The 24,495-nt window shown below is 41.4% G+C and overlaps 1 protein-coding gene across 2 annotated transcripts; it reads left to right on the forward strand.

The window, feature by feature from the left end:
- Window positions 1–359: 359 nt before the first annotated feature.
- On the forward strand, window positions 360–23,400 carry LOC114668915 (gastrula zinc finger protein XlCGF52.1-like). Of its 2 annotated transcripts, none has more exons than XM_028824945.2 (3): window positions 360–481; window positions 5,876–6,315; window positions 20,604–23,400. In XM_028824945.2, exons 2-3 carry the CDS (start codon window positions 5,931–5,933, stop codon window positions 21,512–21,514), a joined length of 1,296 nt encoding a protein of 431 aa, XP_028680778.2. In that variant the 5' UTR covers window positions 360–481; window positions 5,876–5,930; the 3' UTR covers window positions 21,515–23,400. The 2 variants fall into 2 exon arrangements, with proteins under 2 accessions (XP_028680778.2, XP_051782339.1); XM_051926379.1 differs by having other exon boundaries at window positions 5,884–6,315.
- The last annotated feature ends 1,095 nt before the right edge of the window (window positions 23,401–24,495 follow it).

The raw sequence follows: 24,495 nt of genomic DNA on the forward strand, positions 1-24,495 counted from the left end.
GTGTTGTGTATTACTTTTTGTCCATTTTTAGCATTTCGATATTATTGCTTTTATTATTTGCTTTTTTGCTATCGTGACAGTGGATGTGCTGCTGTTGCACTTTGTTAATCATCGGTTCAATACGTTTATTCAATTTTGATGTTCATTTTCGCCTATCTTTATTCATATTTAACATCGCTGGTTGACAATACAGTGAAAGTTCTACTTTGAAAGCTCTTTCCCTTTCAAAAGAGGCAAACAATCTTTAACGGTAGCGAAACCGCTTTTTCCTGGAGTTTTGAACGTGCTCTTTAACCCCGCATTCAGCCTTTTAGGAAATCGTCACGTGTACACTTCAGGGCGGGCTGCATGACGTCATCCGGGGGTGATGGAAACTGAAGCCACGCTGCAGGCCGGCGCTGAACTGGAAGGCAGATGGCTGCGAGTGCAACGCAATTGTGAGGTCGACTTCAGTTTATGTGCACGCTGGAGAAACAAAAAGGTATCTACATATTTATCTAAGTATAAGAGACAGTGTAAACGTGGCTCACCATTGTCAGATAGTGCCCGAGCAGAACGCGGAAGCTCCTCGTGGTTTCCATAGCGTTGGGAGATTTAGCTCTGTTCTCGATGGAGTGTTCTGTGCACTGACGAATCCTCGCCGGTCATTTCAGTGTCTCCCCTAACATAACTTAAGCCTGATTTGTTTTAAAGAGCCCAGAGACGTAAACGCAGCATGTGAACATTGATTTATCAGGTTGTTTCCCCACGAATTGAGGAGTAATGAGAATATCGGTTGCCCGAGGAATACAGCAGGGTCCCTTTCAGTTATGTGCAGACGCGTGATGAAGTCGTACTTATTTATCTTTGTGTACATTCACATCTGCGCGCCGTTTCTTGTTTTGATTTTGCGCATGCTCCGTATCAGAGTCAACCTGTCCGCCGGTAACGTGAACTCGCGAGTTCGAACGTCACGTCACATCTCGTGGAGTGAAACGAGTATGAATGTCAGAGCGGAGCAGAGCGAAACGAGCCTGAATGCCTGAGCACTTCCCCCGTGTTGAAGCGAGCACATTGTCGGGAGGATGGAAATTGGAGCTTTGTTGGTGACAAAACGATTTTAATCGCTAAGGGAAACCACTCGCGCACCCAACGTCGACAGCTCATGACTGGGCCCCTCTTGTTGATAAACAGTGTGTAAAAGCATTACTCCGTAATAATCGGTATAGAGGTTATTGAACCATTAGGGTCACATGGCACTGCCAGGTCTAAACACTTGTGTGGAGAGATGCATGAGCACTGAAGTGACTTTAGCTGCAGATGGGAGTCCCACTTTACTTATGGTGCCAAGCAGAGTTTTGTTGTGGTGCAGCAGTCTATTAGCCAGTGAAAGCGCTGTAGACAAGCTGTCTATTGTTATGGTTCTGCCTTTGTCCAGAAACGGCTCCATAAACTTTATGACCACAGACTTGGAAAGTCTTTGCCCAGGGTTGTAACTCAAAACACAGTTCTCAACAAAACATTGCCAGATGTACGCAATCGCAGCAAATCTGTCGTTTTTCACACGTTCTGCACGGGTGACTTAGTTGTCAAAGTGCAAATGCTGCATGATAGTCTGATAGCGGTATCTTTGATTGCCAATACAATAAATAGTTTTGAGCAGGTATCAAGCACAGCACCAACTGTGGTCATCGCTGCTCTTCTGAAAAGATTGGAGATAAATGCCGTCAACTCAGAGAGGGAGAGGCAAATTTGTTGTACCACGTGAATGTCACTGAGAGAATAAAACTAAATAATAATAGTAAAAAAAAAAAAAAAAAACAAGCGCTAACTTTTACAAGTAGCTAAAATTTACACCTGGTGTTGCAGACTCACATCGAATGTATGTTTTTATTATATTATAGTAATAATAATAGCAGCTCACTACACAAAACGCAGCGTGCACAGACTCGATTCTGGAACCTTTGGGTTATAAGGCAGCAGCAGTTCTTACCTCTGCACCATCCAAGAATACATATCAACTTTCTGTCTACAACAACATTTATTTATATAGCACATTTTCATACAAAAAGTAGCTCAAAGTGCTTTACATAATGAAGAAAAGAAAAATAAAAGATAAAATAAATTAAAATAAGACACCATTAGTTAACATAGAAAAGGAGTAAGGTCCGATGGCCAGGGTAGACAGAAAAAACAAAAAAAAACTCCAGAAAGCTGGAGAAAAAAATAAAATCTGTAGGGGTTCCAGGCCACGAGACTGCCCAGTCCCCTCTGGGCATTCTACCTAACATAAATGAAATAGTCCTCTTTGTAGTTAGGGTTCTCACAGAGTCACTTGATGTTGATGGTCATACAGATTTCTGGCTTTTAATCCATCATTGTTGGAACATCACGGTGCTTTGAAAACGACACAGGAAAAGGAAACAGAAGAGAGAGTAGGGGTTAGTACAGATTTTAGAGCCACCGTGAATAGTAATTATAATGAATTGGATATACAGAGTATCAAGATTTAATTTACAGTGAAGTTATGAGAAGGCCATGTTAAAGTAATGTGTTTTCAGCAGTTTTGTAAAGTGCTCCACTGTATTAGCCTGGCGAATTCCTATTGGCAGGCTATTCCAGATTTTTGGTGCATAACAGCAGAAGGCCGCCTCACCACTTCTTTAAAGTTTTGCTCTTGGAATTCTAAGGAGACACTCTGTTGAGGATCTGAGGTTACAATTTGGAATATAAGGTGTCAGACATTCCGATATACAGTGGTGTGAAAAACTATTTGCCCCCTTCCTGATTTCTTATTCTTTTGCATGTTTGTCACACAAAATGTTTCTGATCATCAAACACATTTAACCATTAGTCAAATATAACACAAGTAAACACAAAATGCAGTTTGTAAATGGTGGTTTTTATTATTTAGGGAGAAAAAAAAATCCAAACCTACATGGCCCTGTGTGAAAAAGTAATTGCCCCCTGAACCTAATAACTGGTTGGGCCACCCTTAGCAGCAATAACTGCAATCAAGCGTTTGCGATAACTTGCAATGAGTCTTTTACAGCGCTCTGGAGGAATTTTGGCCCACTCATCTTTGCAAAATTGTTGTAATTCAGCTTTATTTGAGGGTTTTCTCGCATGAACCGCCTTTTTAAGGTCATGCCATAGCATCTCAATTGGATTCAGGTCAGGACTTTGACTAGGCCACTCCAAAGTCTTCATTTTGTTTTTCTTCAGCCATTCAGAGGTGGATTTGCTGTGTGTTTTGGGTCATTGTCCTGTTGCAGCACCCAAGATCGCTTCAGCTTGAGTTGACGAACAGATGGCCGGACATTCTCCTTCAGGATTTTTTGGTAGACTGTAGAATTCATGGTTCCATCTATCACAGCAAGCCTTCCAGGTCCTGAAGCAGCAAAACAACCCCAGACCATCACACTACCACCACCATATTTTACTGTTGGTATGATGTTCTTTTTCTGAAATGCTGTGTTCCTTTTACGCCAGATGTAACGGGACATTTGCCTTCCAAAAAGTTCAACTTTTGACTCATCAGTCCACAAGGTATTTTCCCAAAAGTCTTGGCAATCATTGAGATGTTTCTTAGCAAAGTTGAGACGAGCCCTAATGTTCTTTTTGCTTAACAGTGGTTTGCGTCTTGGAAATCTGCCATGCAGGCCGTTTTTGCCCAATCTCTTTCTTATGGTGGAGTCGTGAACACTGACCTTAATTGAGGCAAGTGAGGCCTGCAGTTCTTTAGACGTTGTCCTGGGGTCTTTTGTGACCTCTCGGATGAGTCGTCTCTGCGCTCTTGGGGTAATTTTGGTCGGCCGGCCACTCCTGGGAAGGTTCACCACTGTTCCATGTTTTTGCCATTTGTGGATAATGGCTCTCACTGTGGTTCGCTGGAGTCCCAAAGCTTTAGAAATGGCTTTATAACCTTTACCAGACTGATAGATCTCAATTACTTCTGTTCTCATTTGATCCTGAATTTCTTTGGATCTTGGCATGATGTCTAGCTTTTGAGGTGCTTTTGGTCTACTTCTCTGTGTCAGGCAGCTCCTATTTAAGTGATTTCTTGATTGAAACAGGTGTGGCAGTAATCAGGCCTGGGGGTGGCTACGGAAATTGAACTCAGGTGTGATACACCACAGTTAGGTTATTTTTTAACAAGGGGGCAATTACTTTTTCACACAGGGCCATGTAGGTTTGGATTTTTTTCTCCCTAAATAATAAACATCATCATTTAAAAACTGCATTTTGTGTTTACTTGTGTTATATTTGACTAATGGTTAAATGTGTTTGATGATCAGAAACATTTTGTGTGACAAACATGCAAAAGAATAAGAAATCAGGAAGGGGGCAAATAGTTTTTCACACCACTGTATAAGATGGGGCGAGATTATTTAAGGCTTTATAAACCATAAGCAGAATTTTAAAGTCAGTCCTGAATGACACAGGTAACCAGTGTATTGACATCAAAACTGGAGAAATGTGCTTGAATTTTCTTTTGCTAGTTAGGATTCTAGCAGCTGCATTCTGCACTAGTTGCAAATGATTTATGTCTTTTTTGGGTAGTCCTGAGAGGAGTGTGTTACAGTAATCTAGTCGACTGAAAACAAACGCGTGAATTAATTTCTCCGCATCTTTCAATGATATAAGAGGTCTAACTTTTGCTATGTTTCTTAACTGAAAAAATGCTGTCCTAGTGATCTGATTAATATGCGATTTAAAATTTAGATTACAGTCAACAGTTACCCCTAAGCTTTTTACCTCCGTTTTGACTTTAAATCCTAATGCATCCAGTTTATTTCTAATAGCCTCATTATATCCATTATTGCCAATCACTAAGATTTCGGTTTTCTCTTTATTTAATTTGAGAAAGTTATTATTCATCCATTCTGAGATACAAGTTAGACATTGTGTTAGTGAATCAAGAGAATCAGGGTCATCAGGTGCTATTGATAAATACAGCTGTGTGTCATCAGCAAAGCTGTGGTAGCTCATGTTGTGTCCTGAGATAATCAGACCTAACAGAAGCATGTAGATTGAGAAGAGCTGCGGACCCAGGATAGAGCCTTGTGGAACACCATATAGGATATCATGTGTCTTTGAGTTGTAATTACCACAACTAACAAAGAATTTTCTCCCTGCCAGGTAGGATTCAAATCAATTTAAGACGCTGCCAGAGAGGCCCACCCACTGACTAAGGCGATTTCTAAGAATATTATGATCAATGGTGTCAAATGCGGCACTCGGATCTAAGAGGATGAGAACAGATAAATGACCTCTCTCTGCATTTACCTGCAAGTCATTTACTACTTTAACGATGTCTATTGACATTTGAGCTTGGGCTTTTAACTCATTGACAGCAACATGTAAATTGAATGATTTGTTTTTTCTTTGGTTATATTCTTGAATTGAAACGCACGTTTATTTGATATTTGGACAATAGTCTTCACACATTAAACACTTCACATTATTATTAGTATAACATGAAAAAAGTTTCTGTTTTAGGTGTGTGTTCAGCATTTCTTGCCTTGTATTTCCTGTGATCCTACACTTGCACAGATCATTGTAGACATGAAACACACATGAAATGCTTGTATTCAAATAACGCTATACTGTATTATTTAACTTGTACAACTCCAGGCATCTCACTCCCAGATAAAGAGACTTGAGCTCCGTCACAGGGGATGGAATATCAGGCTGCTTGTGCTGATCGACACATTTACAAGACAAAAGACACTGACGGAGAGGTGCGAAGTGATTTTAGGTGGCCCGGGATTATGGGTTTTTTCATAGGCTTCAGTGATTCTAGTGTTAACAATAAACTTTGAAACAACCCTATGACATTCTGCCGTTGAAGGTCCTGAAGGTTTTATGCAAATAAATTTTGCTCTTTCCACAGACAAAAAGTAAAAGGTGTAATTTACTGTGAAGTCTGGACCAGTGTAAAAGAAGAGATGTGTGAGGCTGACACAAATATCATGGAGAAACAGACTGCAAATGTTAAGGAGGAGGACTGCAAATGGGAGTTTGACCACCCTAAACAGGAGAGTCTAGACATTAAAGGTGAGGAGAGTGAACTTGGATCAGTGAATATTAAAGATGAGGCCGAAGAGAAGTCTGTCAGCATTGAGATACACACAAATGAAAGTGTGCAGAGAGTCAAAGAAGACGACTTTCAAGATGGAGTGAAGGCTGAGTTCATCTCTTCTCAAAGCAGACAGTGTTCATCAAGCAATGTAAAGTCTGAATCATTACAATCTGTCACAAATGGGACTGAGGAAAATTCATCTGTTAGAACTGAAGAAGATCAGCAACCTACAACAAATCAGTCTGATAAAAGTAAGTATAAAATCAGAATGTGTGTAAGTTTTAGTGTTAAGTGTGGGGACCTGAGCAGGAGATCTTGTGCTTTTTCTTAGATGCATGGACATGCAGTGAAGTTGTGACTTTCTTCAAATGTCCTGTGCCAGTAGAAAACTACGGATGGAAGAAACGTTTGTCAGCCCTTTTGAATTACTTGTATTTCTGCCTTAATTCCTCCTAACCATGTGATCTGATCTTCTGCTCAATCCCAAAAGCAGACAAACAAAATTGTCTTACATTGAAAATGCAAAACCAATTAGACTTCTTGTCAATTCTGATTACATTGTTATAAACATTTAAAGTCCATTGTGTGACCCCCCTGTCTTTACTAGATGGTTGACCCTCCTTTAACTTCAGTGACCTCCATCAAACTTTTACTGTAGCTACTGAGCCGCTATTCCAACTTATCAAACTTTTTAAGTTCCTCAGTATTGCTGGGACTCCTTTCTTGGTGAATTGTGTTCAGGTCAGTCCACAGCATCTCCATTTTTTTGAGTTCTGGACTCGGACCATTCCAGAATATCTGGTTCCTTCCATTTAAGGCTTTCTGTTGTTGGTTGCTTCTTTTGTTTTGTTTCATTGTCTGGTTTAATTACCCAGCTTCTCTATGTTTTCATTCTGCGGTCAGATTTATATTCAATGTTCCCTTGATGAAAGTAAGCTGTCCGGCCCCGAGGAAGCAAAGTGACCCAAAGCCATGATTCTTGCTCCACCATAACCCAAGTGTCATACATTTCTGCCAAATCTCATTCATCTACAGATCATTGTCTGTTGTGGAACATCCAGGAGGTCTTTTGAAATCTTGAGATGTGCCGAGATTTTTGTTTAGAGAACAGTGTGCCTCAAGTTTATCCTTCCATGAGAACTGTTCTTGTGTTTTCCCTTCTAGTGGACATATGGACAGAGACACTGTCGAGTTCAAGAGATATCTGAAGGTTGTTTGCTCTTCTTCCCGGGGTCATTTTTCACCACTGCACTCGAACAGTGCTCTTTGAATGACACCCATTGCAGCAGTGCATTTCCTCCATTTGTAGATGGCGTCTTTCTATGGATCAATGGACTGTTAGGGTTTTATGCACTTCTCCAGTTCTTCTGTTAAAGTCCTGTGATATTTCATGAAATTATATTTATGAGAAGAGCTGACTGCCAGCTCCTAAACTTTGTGGGCTTTTTATTGGGTTGTGCACCTCCAAGCCTCACCTCCACTCTTATCCCATTGGTTAAACTTTTGACTCCAATGTGCTTCTGGAGAGCTTATTAGCATAGACGGTCACAAGTTAGGTTTTACATGTTTGAATGACGTGTTCAACATCAGTAGTCCAATTGTTTGTGCATTATGAGTTTTAAGTTAATTGTGTTTGTCTGTTACTGTGATGTAGCTGAAGATCAGACCAGAGTTTCAGGAGGAATTCATACAGAAATCCAAGGAAGTTAAAAGGGCACACAAACTTTTTCTTCTAACTGTAAATTGAATTAGATTAAATTGTAGATGATAGAAATCACATTTTCTTTTTCTCTTTTCATTTCAATGTGGAGTCAGTGTGCTTGATCAACTCTCTCCATACAGCACGGCCCTGCACCTCCTCCTCAGTCAAGCCCTTTTCCTTCAGATCTTCTTCTCTCACTTTATCCATCCACCTTGTCTTTGGCCTCCACCTCCCTGGACTTCCATTCCCATCATTCTTTTGCTCACATCTTCATTGTCTGTCTTAATCACATGTCCATACTACTACCTATTTTCCTGAACTTTCTGAGATAGCTCTTCTATTTTTGTTGTAGCTCTGATTCTCTCATTTTTTTATTCTTTCCTTCTTGTTAACTCCACACATCCATCTTCACAGTCTGCCACATCCAACTTCTCCCATACTCCCTTTACTGCCCAGGTCTCGGCTCCATATGCCATTGCTGAACTTATCACTGTCTTAAAAACCTCATCTTTAACCTTCACCTTAATTCTTCAATCACACACTACTCCTGATACCTTCTTCCAATTGTTCCATCCACACTGCACTCTGTGGGTTATCTTTGCATCTAATTCTCCATCTTGGAGTACCACCTATTCTACATATTTATACTTAACCACTATGTTCAATGTCTCTTCTTGCAGGCTAACCTCTGAATCCTGATCATTATTAAACCTCACATGTTCCGTCTTCTTCCTATTTATCTTTAATCATCAGTTTTACAAAGACCTTCTCTATTTATCTCCGTTTCTGTTGTAACGGTCTAAGTTGGCTCCCTGCTCACTGGTCGCTACTTGGAGCCTCTCAAACCAGGAACCATCGATAGTCATTAACCAAGATGAGCCAGGCAAATGAGGACACACATGGTCAGCAAGGGGTTTGTTTAAAATGTACAGGGCTTTTATTAAAAATAGAGCAAAGTATTCAAAAAACAGTGCAGTTCAAGAAGTCTTCAATAAATAAATAAGCCATAAAACAAAAAGTGTCAAGTGGAGGTTAAAATGTCCAAACAAATACTTCCCTTAAAACAAGGTTAGTATCAAGGGCAAACATCCTGTTTTAAAAACCATGAGCCTTGGTGCTTCTCTTTAAAATCCAATGTCTCCTCGGCTTACCTTTTACAGATTCCTCAGCATGAGGAGCATTCCACCAGCAGTGCAGACAACCCTTAATCCAACTTGGATCCCTGATGCCAGTCTGTTTGGGCTCACAGAGTGCTGTGCCAAGCTTTGCTCATTGCTCCCTCCACTCCGCAGTCTGTTGGGCTTCTCTGGGTGCCTCCCAGAGCACTTGGTCACTCCTGAATTGGAGAGTGGTCAGCAAGAGCAGCCTTTATGCCCCTTGGGCTCCTTGGGATTGATGAAGCCTCTGGCCATATGCTTAACTCACTGGGCAAACCTTCCCATCTGCCTGCTTCACCTCTCATATTGCTCCAGTTCTGTCCAATTTCCCTTTCCCTTTTCCTTTCATTTAACCTCAATGTCTTTTTTTTTTTGTTTTCTTATTTTTCATTCTCAACCGATTTTTCTGTTTTGTGATCTCCACTCTCTGCCATCCAGTCTCCCTGTATAGCCCTGACTGGGTGCAGGTGCTCTCCTACACCTACTCCGAGGTGTGAATGAGGCACCTAACTGACCTGCTTGCAATCACATCAACCTTGGAATGACACCTGCATGCTCTGGGACTTGATTATTTATTTAAAAATCTTGCTTCGCCACAGACCTCTTATCAAGGGGACACAGTTGGTAACTTGTTAAGGGTAAATTTTGTACAAACCTTAGGAGGTTTTTCTTTACACAGAGAACCACAGACAGTTGGGGACTTTCAAAAATAGATGTAATTTTGGAGGAATTAATTGGGTAGAACTGGCGGGCTTTGATGGGCTGAATGGCCTGTTCTCTTCTAGATTGTTCTAATTTTCTAATCACACCTCTCTACTTCCTCCGTTCATGTTTTGTTGAAGCCAGTTAAGGCAGCACGGGCACTCTCAGTCCCAAAGAAGGCACTCGGAGTCTCGGGACAGGCAGCAGAATCAGGCTTTATTACGTGATGCGCACATGGTCCCAGTTCGGATGAATTGAGCCTCGAGCATTCCATGATTTTCAAATCACAAAATATTCCCTTTTCACACAATTTCCCATCATCTGCTTTACAGGGTTTCTCATGATATGACTTCGTTCAGCACCTTTTCTCATAACAATCACCAGGTGGTGCAGACTTTCTCATAACAATTTTCTGCCATCATAGACTTTCTCATAACAATTTACCCATCAATGTCTGTTTCTTCATTAAAATCCCTTTGGCTCGAATGATGTATTTGCCCCCTGGAGGTGAGCGTCCCCTAATCACTCCTCCCTAATCCTGAGCTGTTAAAGACTGAGTGCCTTTGGTTAATTAGTTCTCACCACTACTTTGGACTCCGTAGAACCTACCTGTGAAAACTGTACTGTTTAATTATTAGTTCAGTTAATGTTTACTTGTTGCACTGGCATCTCTTAAGGCTGACAGAATAGACATCCGTGCCAGTTAGGCGGCAGCTGTGCAGCTTCACTGATAAGGGCTAAGCTGCAGACAGCTTGACATGGTGCTTCTTGACTACTTGAAATAAAAGTTCAGGTCCTTAACAATTAATTCTTACATAATTTAAAACTAGTTTAATATGATCTTCTGTAGCTTTATTATTATTATTCATAAAGAGGCACAGGTATATAAACTTAAATGCACCATTAACCTCTAGCACTACTTGAAATAAAAGTTCAGGTCCTTAACAATTAATTCTTACATAATTTAAAACTAGTTTAATATGATCTTCTGTAGCTTTATTATTATTATTCATAAAGAGGCACAGGCATATAAACTTAAATGCACCATTAACCTCTAGGTATACGCACTAATAGGAAAGCTTGACAAAAGTGTTTGTATAATTAAGCCATGAATTCTTAGGGACACTTGTTTAATCTGCCATATCAGGCAGAAGACCCAGCGCCTGTGCTCCTAAAAGAAAATCTCTCTGCCCGTCAGCTCACCTCCTTCAAAGAACACAACGTCCTTTATTCACAGAAATTCAAAACAAAGCAAGTAAAAGAGCAAGCAGGCCGCTCTTCAATACTGAAATCAATGGTGGCCCTTCTTAATTAACACCTTCATGGTCTAAGACTAACTGTGACCCTTACTATTTTAACTTGCACCAGGATATAATGCTTATTTTCATATATGCTCATGATTCTCTTTAAATGTATGAAAGTCATCAACTTTAAGAATATACTGTACTATACTACACAACACAGTTATCGTCAGCAAAAGGCATGCACCAGAGGATTGATCTTTTATTTCATGAGTGAACACATCTATTACCAGATTAAAGTGGTAAGGACTTACAGAAGATCTCGGATATAGAGCTACTCTAACTGAGATCATCTCTGTTTCCCCAACGCTGTTTTTAACTGGGTTCTTATTACCTTATTTTATATTATGAATGATCATCACATACTTCTGTGGTCATTCTGTCTCTCTAGTGCCCTTCCAGACTCTTTATTGTGGCACCCTATCGTAAGCATCTCATTTCAGGCCCACTTAATCCAGTTGAGTGTCTGTTAAATATGCATTTTCACCTAACACTTTGTCTTTAATCCATCCTGTCTTGAATGTATACAACTGAATCTGCCACATTTGATTCAATTTTGAAGGATTATTTTCTGCTTCTAATTTATTTTTACGGGACTGATATGTGAGAATGCGTTTGTCACATCTATTTAATTGGCACTTTTATAGAACTATTATAGCTCTTGTGAACATAGAACTACTTCTTCTGCTCTCGTTAGGGGTTGCCACAGCGGATCACCTTCTTCCATATCTTTCTGTCCTCTACATCTTTCTCTGTCACACCCATCACCTGCATGTCCTCTCTCACCACATCCATAAACCTTCTTTTAGGCCTTCCTCTTTTCCTTTTCCCTGGCAGCTCTATCCTTAGCATCCTTCTCCCAATATACCCAGCATCCCTCCTCTGCACATGTCCAAACTAACACAATCTCGCCTCTCTGACTTTGTCTCCCAACCCTCTAATGTCCATCCTTGTCACACCCAATGCAAATCTTATCATCTTTAACTCTGCCACCTCCAGCTCTGTCTCCTGCTTTCTGGTCAGTGCCACTGTCTCCAACCCATATAACATAGCTGGTCTCACTACCGTCCTGTAGACCTTCCCTTTCACTCTTGCTGATATCCGTCTGTCACAAATTACTCCTGACACTTTTCTCCACCCACTCCACCCTGCCTGCACTCTCTTCTTCACTTCTCTTCTACACTCCCTGTTACTCTGTGCTGTTCAACCCGAGTATTTAATTTCATCCACCTTCACCAGCTCTACTCCCTGCATCCTCCTCATCCCACTGACCTCCCTCTCATTTACACACATGTATTCTGTCTTGTTCCTACTGACCTTCATTCCTCTCCTCTCTAGAGCAGATCTCCACCTCTCAAGGGTCTCCTCAACCTGCTCCCTACTATCACTACAGATCACAACATCATCAGCCAACATCATAGTCCATGAGGACTCCTAATAATAATAATAATAATAATAATTCATTACATTTATATAGCGCTTTTCTCAGTACTCAAAGCGCTATCCACACAGGGAGGAACCGGGAAGCGAACCTGTCAAATCTCATCTGTCAACCTTTCCGTATTGTTGTCCGCATACTGATTTGGCAAAATTTTACACCGGATGCCCTTCCTGACGTAACCCTCCCCATTTATCCGGGCTTGGGACAGGAACAAAGAAACATTGGATTGTGTATCCCCTGTGGCTGGGTTCTGGTGCAAAAAAACAGAACAATTTAAAAATATTCTAACCATAAAAGAGTAACTACCATGATATGAGCCCACAGGACTTTTAACTGTGCATATGGCCCTGCAGGATATCCAAATAAATAAATAAATACAGTCAGTTTCACGTTATCTGCCGAGGTTACTTTCTTTAAAAACCCTGTGGATACAGAAAACGTGGATATTGAAGTGCTGATGCTCTTGTAAAGAATTGGGGTCAGGTTCGGGTGATGACTAGAAGTGGAAGACCAGATCGGTTGGAGGCCAATTTTACTTCCTCTATAGTCAGGGTCAATAGTCTTCTAGGCACTCCACCAGAGGCCATGAGTGGCCACAGTGGGCTGACCTGAAGACCTCACTTAATCATCTAATCTGTAGTAGTGATGGGTGTTGTGTACAAAGGGCAGGGACTTAATCTCTGTAAGCTTATAACCTGCACTTACAACTGCAAGTCTCGATTCCCATTACAAATGGAGTTCGACTGCCTACCCATGCCTCTCACATTGATCCATTCATTGTATTTCGTGTGCATCCCTGGACATCTTAGGATATCACAGATATGTCTTTGGTCAATTTCGTGTTGTATCATTGGACCCAGAGATTTTTTTTTTCCTGCTGCACATGGCCATGAATACATCCCCCATCCTGCCATTCGTATTTTGTCAGGAAATATTTGTGACTAACGGCCTTAACAATGAGATTAATGAAATCAAAAGAATTTGTCATTTCAACTGCACAGTAAATGAGTCACAGAAAAGAGGCCGCAAAAAGTCTTTTCACTGACGCCCACCAACACACAGACTTTATAATGTGTTGTTGAAGCACTTTGGTGCTGGTTGTATTCAGAGTGGTCTAGGCAACTGACCAGATAATGGGTAAGATTTTGTTTGATTTTAATGGGCAGTGTTATTAGATATGTCTATGACTTTTTATTAAGTTAGATGTATTTTAAGTATGCTTTAGTAGGATTCCATTGGTTGAAGTCTGGGACTTTGAAGTGCAAATCCAGCAACACCAGACTTGAATGTCAGTGTTTTTCACATAAATATCTCTCTATTGTAAAAGAAAATCTTGAGACGAGACTATTGCCAAGAGATTTTTTCAAGTCCCCGCCCTCCTCTCGACCATTTACGGTTAATGGCCCACTGTCCTCTCACCTCTCATTCCTGTGAATGCTTTTGTCAGTCACAGTTCCTGCTCTGTCAGCTCTTATAAATTTTTACGTTTTCCTCACTTAAAGTTCATAATAAAAAAAGACTTATTATGTCCAAATCTTATTGAAGAATTTAATCCTGAAGGGTTATCAACAGAAGAAATGAGTACACGGGCAATCCCAGCACTGAGAAACGATGAAGTCAAATGAATTAATGCAAAAATTGTCGATCAGTTACACAGAAAATTGGTTAAATGTGTATCAATAGACTATGCTGAAACAGTTGGTAGTGACTGTACAGAAGATGAAAACATCAACTAGCAATATCCTGTAGAATATCGACAACTGATAACACCGTCTGGTCTTCCACCGGCTGAATTACTGTTGAAAGAAGGATGTATCGTAATGTTATTGTGTAATTTATGTCTGAGTGATGGGCTATGCAATAGGACAAGATTAGTTGTATTCAAAATTGGTCAAACAATTCTGACATGTAAAATTTAACAAACAAAAAGAAAGGTAATGTAGTACATCTTCCACGGATAACTTTAGACACCAAAGGAGATCTTGATATGCCATTCATATTAAAACGTTTACAGTTTCCCGTTAGAATAGCCTTTGCTAAGACAATTAACAAATCACAGAGACAAACATTCAAAAAAGTCGCTTTATTTATTAGAGAGAAAGAAACAATTTTCACTCACGGGCAGTTATACGTTGCTTTGTCACGATGCAAGTCCAAACACAGAATCAAAATTCAATGCAATATTGATGAAAAGTTAATTTCAAGTATTGTTTTTAGATAGATAGATAGATAGATACTTTATTAATCCCAAGGGGAAATTCACATACTCCAGCAGCAGCAAACTGATACAAAAAAACAATATGAAAGATTGATAATAATGCAGGTAAAAACAGACAATAACTTTGAATAATGTTAATGTTTACCCCCCCGGGTGGAATTGAAGAGTCGCATAGTTTGGGGGAGGAACAATCTCCTCAGTCTGTCAGTGGAGCAGGACAGTGACAGCAGTCTGTCGCTGAAGCTGCTCCTCTGTCTGGAGAAGACATTGTTTAGTGGATGCAGTGGATTCTCCATGATTGATAGGAGCCTTTTGAGCACCCGTCGTTCTGCCACAGATGTCAAACTGTCCAGCTCCATGCCAACAATACAGCCTGCCGTCCTCACAGTTTGTCCTTCTTCTTAATGCTGCCTCCCCAGCACACCACGGCGTAGAGGGGGGCACTTGCCACAACTGTCTGATAGAACATCTGCAGCATTTTATTGCAGATTTTGAAGAACGCCAGCCTTCTAAGGAAGTATAGCCGGCTCTGTCCTTTCTTACACAGAGCATCAGTATTGGCAGTCCAGTCCAATTTATCATGCAGCTGCACTCCCAGGTATTTATAGGTCTGTACCCTCTGCATACAATCACCTCTGATGATCATGGGGTACATGAGGGGTCTGGGTCTCCTAAAATCCACCACCAGCTCCTTGGTTTTGCTGGTGTTCAGGTGTAGGTGGTTTGAGTCGCACCATTTAACAAAGTCCTTTATTAGGTCCCTGTACTCCTCCTCCTGCCCACTTATGATGCAGCCCACGATAGCAGTGTCGTCAGCGAACTTTTGCACATGGCAGGACTCCGAGTTGTATTGGAAGTCCGATGTATATAGGCTGAACAGGATCGGAGAAAGTACAGTCCCCTGCGGTGCTCCTGTGTTGCTGACCACAATGTCAGACATGCAGTTCCCAAGACGCACATACTGAGGTCTGTCTTTAAGATAGTCCACGATCCATGCCACTAGGTATAAATCTACTCCCATCTCTGTCAGCTTGTCCCTAAGGAGCAGAGGTTGGATTGTGTTGAAGGCGCTAGAGAAGTCTAGAAACATAATTCTTACAGCACCACTGCCTCTGTCCAAGTGGGAGAGGGATCGGTGTAGCATGTAGATGATGGCATCCTCCGCTCCCACCTTCTCCTGGTATGTGAACTGCAGAGGGTCGAGGGCGTGTTGGACCTGTGGCCTCAGTTGGTGAAGCAGCAGCCACTCCATGGTCTTCATCACATGCGACGTTAGAGCGACAGGCCGGAAGTCATTCAGCTCACTAGGACATGATACCTTTGGGACTGGGGTGATACAAGATGTTTTCCAAAGCCTCAAGACTTTCCCCTGTTCCAGGCTCAGGTTGAAGATGCGCTGTAGAGGACCCCCCAGCTCCAATGCACAGACCTTCAGCAGTCGTGGCGATGCTCCCTCTGGACCCGCTGCTTTGCTGGCACGAAGTCTCCTCCGCTCTCTGCTCACCTGCACTGCTGTAATAATAATTTTTTAACTTCACTCTGCCTTCACTGGTGTGTTTCTGTACTTGGGGTGGTGTAGTAGGGAAGTAGTTTTGGTTGCTCGCGCCCCAGATTATTTCTTTACTTTTTTTTTTTGAGTTTGTAAAATTAATTTACATTCCTGCTAGTTTAACACTTTTCTCCTAAACTAGAGCCAGATACTTACAGTGGTGTGAAAAACTATTTGCCCCCTTCCTGATTTCTTATTCTTTTGCATGTTTGTCACACAAAATGTTTCTGATCATCAAACACATTTAACCATTAGTCAAATATAACACAAGTAAACACAAAATGCAGTTTGTAAATGGTGGTTTTTATTATTTAGGGAGAAAAAAAAATCCAAACCTACCTGGCCCTGTGTGAAAAAGTAATTGCCCCCCTGAACCTAATAACTGGTTGGGCCACCCTTAGCAGCAATAACTGCAATCAAGCGTTTGCGATAACTTGCAATGAGTCTTTTACAGCGCTCTGGAGGAATTTTGGCCCACTCATCTTTGCAAAATTGTTGTAATTCAGCTTTATTTGAGGGTTTTCTAGCATGAACCGCCTTCTTAAGGTCATGCCATAGCATCTCAATTGGATTCAGGTCAGGACTTTGACTAGGCCACTCCAAAGTCTTCATTTTGTTTTTCTTCAGCCATTCAGAGGTGGATTTGCTGGTGTGTTTTGGGTCATTGTCCTGTTGCAGCACCCAAGATCGCTTCAGCTTGAGTTGACGAACAGATGGCCGGACATTCTCCTTCAGGATTTTTTGGTAGACAGTAGAATTCATGGTTCCATCTATCACAGCAAGCCTTCCAGGTCCTGAAGCAGCAAAACAACCCCAGACCATCACATTACCACCACCATATTTTACTGTTGGTATGATGTTCTTTTTCTGAAATGCTGTGTTCCTTTTACGCCAGATGTAACGGGACATTTGCCTTGCAAAAAGTTCAACTTTTGACTCATCAGTCCACAAGGTATTTTCCCAAAAGTCTTGGCAATCATTGAGATGTTTCTTAGCAAAATTGAGACGAGCCCTAATGTTCTTTTTGCTTAACAGTGGTTTGCGTCTTGGAAATCTGCCATGCAGGCCGTTTTTGCCCAGTCTCTTTCTTATGGTGGAGTCGTGAACACTGACCTTAATTGAGGCAAGTGAGGCCTGCAGTTCTTTAGACGTTGTCCTGGGATCTTTTGTGACCTTTCGGATGAGTCGTCTCTGCGCTCTTGGGGTAATTTTGGTCGGCCGGCCACTCCTGGGAAGGTTCACCACTGTTCCATGTTTTTGCCATTTGTGGATAATGGCTTTCACTGTGGTTCGCTGGAGTCCCAAAGCTTTAGAAATGGCTTTATAACCTTTACCAGACTGATAGATCTCAATTACTTCTGTTCTCATTTGTTCCTGAATTTCTTTGGATCTTGGCATGATGTCTAGCTTTTGAGGTGCTTTTGGTCTACTTCTCTGTGTCAGGTAGCTCCTATTTAAGTGATTTCTTGATTGAAACAGGTGTGGCAGTAATCAGGCCTGGGGGTGGCTACGGAAATTGAACTCAGGTGTGATACACCACAGTTAGGTTATTTTTTAACAAGGGGCAATTAGTTTTTCACACAGGGCCATGTAGGTTTGGATTTTTTTTCTCCCTAAATAATAAACACCATCATTTAAAAACTGCATTTTGTGTTTACTTGTGTTATATTTGACTAATGGTTAAATGTGTTTGATGATCAGAAACATTTTGTGTGACAAACATGCAAAAGAATAAGAAATCAGGAAGGGGGCAAATAGTTTTTCACACCACTGTACATTATTAATTTGACCGTTTACATTTCTCGGAAGACAGATATTCGGTCCCCTAGAGCGGCTTGTCACTCCTCCAATTCCTGATTCATCCCGACATCTTAAGGTCTTGCAGTAAGAAAACTTAAAGGATCTCATTAGAGAGAGATTACTGTGTGCCAAGGCCCAACAAGCCCAGTGTTACGATAAGTGCCGACAGACTGTTAGATTTTCTGAAGGGGACCAGGTTTGGCTGAGGACACACTACCTCTCAAAAGCATCATCCAGATTTACATCCAAGCTTGTGCCAAAATGGTTTGTTCCAGCAACAGTAATAAAACAATGAGGGACCATTAATTACCAAGTCCAATGGCAAACTAACAGTAACATGAAAACAGATACATACCACGTGACCAACATGGAACCCTACTGTGCCCCGAAGGAGGGTTTGGGGATGGGGATGGGGCCTCTGTATTGGTTGTCTTGAACATGTGTGTGTCACGGTTAGTTTGTACTTTTCCCCATTCCTGATAATTTGTAGAATGGAAGAATTTGTAAGGCCGGCCAATGGTACATGGGGAGGGAAGCACATGGCTTGGAGAGCCCAATAGGCTGTATGAGGAGGAAAAAGGTGAGAAGAGAGTGCAGAGCCAAAAGAGAAGCAGACCCCATAAAAGGAAAAGTCGAGAGGAAAAGCTATTCACCCCTCATGGAAACGTCAGAGGAACACAGGTTCATTTCCGGACAAATAATTTTTCTTCTCTGCTGAATGAGGTGAAGGCATTCAGGAGAGGACCTGACGGGCCAGCAATAGGGACTGTTAAGCTGTGCATTTCCTGGAACAGGAGGTATAGTTCGCCGCATCATTCCCCACCACAGACTGTAGATGGTCATCCCTAACAATGAATACGCATTAAATTTTTCTTTTTCTCTTTCTCATATTTATGTATTAGTGGCGTATGCAGTTGAGTGTTTTGTGCCGTGATTTGTGTGGGATGGGAAGTGCTGCAGTGCAATAATACGTATATGAGTGTTTTAACTCTGCCTTTGCTGGCATGTTTCTGTACTTGTGGTGGTGGTGTAGTGGGGAGTAGTGTCGATCGCTCGCCCCCCGGATCATTTCTTCACTTCTTTTCTTTCTCTTTGCTGCCACTCTAGGACGGCAGCACACATTATAATCATGTAATCAGAGGGCGGTACAGAGTGCAGTTCATACAGAGAATTAGGTCAACCATATTAGGTGATCTGCACTTAAATGATCCCTTTATGTGATGTTCTAGTCGGTAGTGTGGTATAACTACACAATCTGTATCATAAATGTAAGAACACGTTTTACATCTTTTCTGTAGGCAGGGAGTTGTGCCATTTTCTGTCGGTTCACTTAGAGAGCTTCGGAGAATTAGTTGCTGCAGGTTTGCCAGGAGGGGAGATTCTGGAAATACATCTTTCAGCATTTCGTCATTGTTTAGCATTGGCTGAAGTGTGTTTGTAATTTTTCGAAGTGCTTCAAGATGTGGGTTGTAGGTGACAACGAGGGGAATGCAGTTCTTGTTGTCTTTGCTTTTATATTCCAGAAGGTTGTCTCTGGGTACGGCAGTAGCTCTTCATATTTGAGTGTCTGTTGTTTGTGGAGTATACCTTTGTCTGTCTGATGAAATCTTGTCTGAGCTCCTGCAGTTGTTAATCCCGGTCTGTCGGGTCTGAGCAAATAGGGTTGTAACGTATTGCTTGGCTGAAAATAATGGAGCGCCTTATATGTTTGGTCCAAAGTCTTATAAATGAGTCTCCCAGTCTATTAAAGGTTTTTTTCATCGTGGCTAAGAGTTGCCAAATTGAGAGAAGCTCTTCTACCCGAGAGATGGCATCATTATGAGCAGGCATGAAAATAAATTCTTTAGTTAGTTAGTAGCGGTACAGGGACGAGGGAAAAACAAAATGGTCGAGACTGAAGGGAAAGGGGAGAAAGCAACAAAGACAATCTAGTGTGCAGCTATACCCGAGCGTGTGTCACAAAGGTAACCAGTACTGGTGTCCCCCGCCACTCCCAGAGCTCCAGAGCAGACATAAGTAACTGCTGATAATCCTGTGTTTTCTCGTCTAATTTTCTTCCAGACCACTGCAGCTCCTGTAGACCCGTGTATGAATACATCGTTTTGTTCATTCCTCTGCTTTTCTTTCTTGATTTAAATAAGCCATTTATACATTCATTATGGAGTCAAGTGCCTTTGGTCTGCTCTGGTGATTAAAGGTACATCTCACACAGCTTGGCATAGCACTGTTTTGCAAATGAAACTCCTCAATATCTTGATAACCAAACAGTATAATTTTTGATTTCCATTTGTCGAATAAAACAAGAACATCATATACTGTAATTTGTAATGATATTTTAAGAGCATGATGACAAAATGACGATACAGTCCTGTAATACAGAAAACAATATGCAACCAATGATCTTGTCATTTGGGTCTCTCACACCCGATCTGTTTAGTTTGCTATTTTAACTTCTTGGATCCGGAGAGTGCGCTCAAGTGATGTGTAGTTGTAACATAGAAGAAGAAATTAACAAGTGGAGCGACATTTCCATGTGAAATCTTATTGTCTATGCTTATAAAAGGTTGCCCATGATTTTAACCACCATTTATTTAATGTTGTGATATAATGCCAGTAATGGAGCAGTGGGTTGATTTTTTTTTTTTTTTTTCCTTTTAAATTTAATACAGGAAACAAACCTCACTGCTGTTCTGAATGTGGCAAGCAATTTTGTCAAAGGAGCTCCTTTCAGCGCCATCAAAGAATTCACACAGGGGAGAAGCCGTACTGCTGTTTGGAATGTGGCAAACAATTCTGTCAGAGGGGTGGCCTTTGCACCCACAAGCGAATTCACACTGGAGAGAAGCCATTTTGCTGTTCTGAATGTGGCAAACAATTCAGTGACAGGAGTGCGTTGCATAGGCACAAAATCACTCACACTGGAGAGAAGCCATTTCACTGTTTGGAATGTGGCAAACAATTTGGTCGCAGGAGTGGCCTTTGGAGCCACACAAGAATTCACACAGGTGAGAAGAAACCGTATTGCTGTTCCGAATGTGGCAAACAATTCCGTCAAAGGAGCGATCTTCGGAACCACAGTAGAATTCACACTGGAGAGAATCTGTATTGCTGTTTGGAATGTGGCAAACAATTCTGTGACAGGAAGGACCTTCAGAGCCATACTTTGATTCACACAGGTGAGAAGCCATATTCCTGTTTGGAATGTGGCAAAAAATTCAGTCACAAGGCTAGTCTTTGGAGCCACAAAAGAATTCACACTGAAGAGAAGCCATATTGCTGTTTAGAATGTGGTAAACAATTCTGTTATAGGAGTGGTCTTTGGAGACACACAAGAATTCATACCGGAGAGAAGCCGTATTGCTGTGTGGAATGTGGCAAAAAGTTCCTTGACAGGTGTGGACTACAGAGCCACACAAGAATTCACACAGGAGAGAAGCCGTTTTTCTGCATGGAATGTGGCAAACAATTCCGTTATATGAACGTTCTTCAGAGACACGCTAGACTTCACACTAGAAAGAAGCCGCAAGTAGTAAGTAAGATGGGCAAGAAGGAGGAAGGAGTCACCCACCTATCTACTTAAGTCTTTATGACTACCTTCATGCCTTCGGCTCTGTTGTACAAGAACCATACTAAATCTCATCAAGGCAAAAACTATGTTCTTAGTATAAAATGATACTAATAATAACAACTCAAAATGGCCACATATGTCCCTAAAGAAAAAGGTGCACATTCCCTGCTTCAGTATCTGGGTAGGTGAATGGTGGTAGCAATTGTGCATCATCTTCAGACGTCCATTAGAGTGACAGCCCAGATTGGTGGTAGTGGTGCTGGTCCCATCATAATAGTACAGACTTATTTAAGTCTAAGTAGAAGGAGTGAGATCACGTAAAGAAAATTGCAGTAATATATATTAACATATGAAGACCTGAACGTAAACACAAACTCTAAGATGGGATACAGAGCAGACCATTCAAGGAATAATCCAAGAAAGTTCTAGAGTGAACCTGAACATAACTATACCACCTAACAAAAAAGAAAGACTATCGGAGAAACATTTATGAATATTCTCAAGGACATAACAAAGAAAAAACTTGGATAACCAAATTACATTATTAACCCAAGTGGAAGAAATCTGATGGACTGAGGTAACAGCAGAAGTGCTTATAAATAAATACAAAAGTTCTGCTAAGTGGAAGGTAGCTGAGGTAGCCACGGTACCTAATTCTGCTCAGAGCACCCAACATCCCTGCACCAGGATATGGCTGACTGTGAAAGGATGGTAATGCAACAAACAGAGATAACAGTACAGCGGCTCACAAAGAAGGGAGAACCTTCCGGCTCTCAAAAAGTGAAACATATTAATTTTTCTAAAAACTACAACCCGAGAACCTGCCTCTCTACTGTTTAGAAGCTCTTCACTTTGGTGGACACAGCTAGGATTTACAAACACTTGGCCCAAAACAACTTGACGGCAGTAGCGCAAAAAGGAAGTAAGAGACTAAACAAAGTAATTATGAAATTTTGTAAGAAACATGGAAACCTCAGTGTGGCATTGATTGATTGATTGATTGATTGATTGATTGATTGATTACAAACAAACCCTTTACAGTGTCCACCCTGTCCTGATAAACTTCATTTCAACCACCATGCTCCATTGACCAACACTCATGCAGCAAAAGAACTGATCACTGTCCCAAACATAATAAAAGATGAATATTTCAAGGGGGCTCATTTCACTCTGTTTTACTCGCTGGTATCAAACCCATTAAGCCCCCTTCTCAATAACCTCGCTCTTTAATTTCATATCGGCATTCACCATCAGCTGAACCCAGACTTGTCCACGCATCTCTTTCGCATGACCTAAAACTGTAGAGCTCACCTGCCCACAGCTGAAAGGAACAGTCACACGTGGTAAAAGAAATTTCAAACCGTTCCAACATTTGTTTGGGCTTGACAAGTGTGCCAAAGTAATCTTCAATAATTGGAAATGAACATCTGCCTGAACATGTTAACCTTGATTAGGTGTGTATCCTGAGAAATGTTAACACTGAAGAAACTTAATACTTTGGACTTTGTGGCCTGCAGAGGACGCTCCTGCCACTCAAACCCGACTCTTGACAGATGCAGGACACAAGTTCTGCACACACGTTTTTATTTTATTTTTCCTCGTGGGAAACGCCTTCCTGTTTCCCACCTGCATAGCACTGTTAAAGCACTAAACCCACAGCATAAAACGCTTTCTTTTCTTCTTCTTTCTCTTCCCCTCAATCCACCTCCACTCCTCCTAGTAAGCTTTGTCCTCCAGCTCTCGGAGTAGTGGCAGCTGGCTCCTTTTATACGGCACCCAGTGCTCCAGGTATCTGTGGATCTTCTTCCAGGTGTGGCAGAAGTGCTGCACCAAAGGGTTTAGCCGTTCCTGTAACGCCCCTTGGCGGCACTCACGGAACCCAGCAAACTGGGCTCCCAAGAAGCCCTGTGGGAGGCCAAGGCACTGCTGCAACCCAGGGGGGCTGCTATCTAGTGTTCTGGGGGGAGGTAAAGCCCTGAATATACTCTTTCCACTGGTCCATCCATTATATAGGTGACCCAGCTGGAGAAGCACATCAGCCGTACACCACAACTTATTTAAGATGCAGATGTGCATCATAAGGCATTAAAGCAAACCGTCAGCGAAAGAGAACATTAGAAGAACAAAAAGGATCCTCACTACAAACAAGAAAAGTCTAACCATAAACCAATTTGCAATCTCAGTCCTATCCTACAGTTTTAGAATACGTAACTGGCCACAAAGTGATCTACATAAGCTGTACAAGAAAACCTCTGCATGGACACCAACTAATCAAGGTTAGAAAAAGGTTTGGCTGTCTGCGTGTGTAGATACTGCTAAGTGGAAGGTAAACTTGCCTAATAAACTCTAAGAACACACAAGTACAAAAAGTATTAAACAAAAAAAAACACAATAACCTCCTGTTCAGCTACAGTGGTGTGCAAAAGTATTCAATCCCCTTGAAAGTCACCCTTATTTTTGTGCATGACAAAAGATTTGTACGCGTATTTATCCATTCAGTATTTTTATTGTGAACTCTTACTCTGTAACAATACCTAGCAGAGTGGAATGGCCCCTTTTGCACACCACAGTATTCTGAAGAAGTGAAGAAATGAGAGAAACTCCTCCACCTTATGCAAAGATGGACAAAACACAATGCGCTAAACAACAGAAACAAGAATTCAAAAACAATTACACCGACAGCAAAGGAGAAACAATTGGCAAGAGACGACAAATCCAGTGGAGGATACCCCTTTCTATGGACGGCTCCTAAACGTAAAAAATATTCACTGCATCATACGGGGGAATTACAGTTGTGTTCAAAATAACGGCAGTCCGACATCACTAACCTGATCCATCACTGTTTTTGGTAGAAATTATATTTCTACATGGCAAAGCATTGACCAGTAAGTGTAGTAGAGCAGGGGGTCGCCAACTCCTGTCCTGGAGGGCCGCAGTGGCTGCAGGTTTTCATTCTAACCCTTTTCTTAATGAGTGACCTGTTTTTGCTGCTA

Source organism: Erpetoichthys calabaricus, chromosome 1, assembly GCF_900747795.2.
Source record: "Erpetoichthys calabaricus chromosome 1, fErpCal1.3, whole genome shotgun sequence".
Taxonomy (NCBI): Eukaryota; Metazoa; Chordata; class Cladistia; order Polypteriformes; family Polypteridae; genus Erpetoichthys; species Erpetoichthys calabaricus.

What these genes read in the sequence shown, in the direction of transcription:
- LOC114668915 (XM_051926379.1), top strand. Translation starts at nt 457, where the DNA reads ATGTGCACGCTGGAGAAACAAAAAG. An exon ending in CACGCTGGAGAAACAAAAAG is followed by an intron (nt 482 to 5,883) that starts GTATCTACATAT and finishes ACAGACAAAAAG; the next exon opens with TAAAAGGTGTAATTTACTGT. An exon ending in AACAAATCAGTCTGATAAAA is followed by an intron (nt 6,316 to 20,603) that starts GTAAGTATAAAA and finishes AATTTAATACAG; the next exon opens with GAAACAAACCTCACTGCTGT.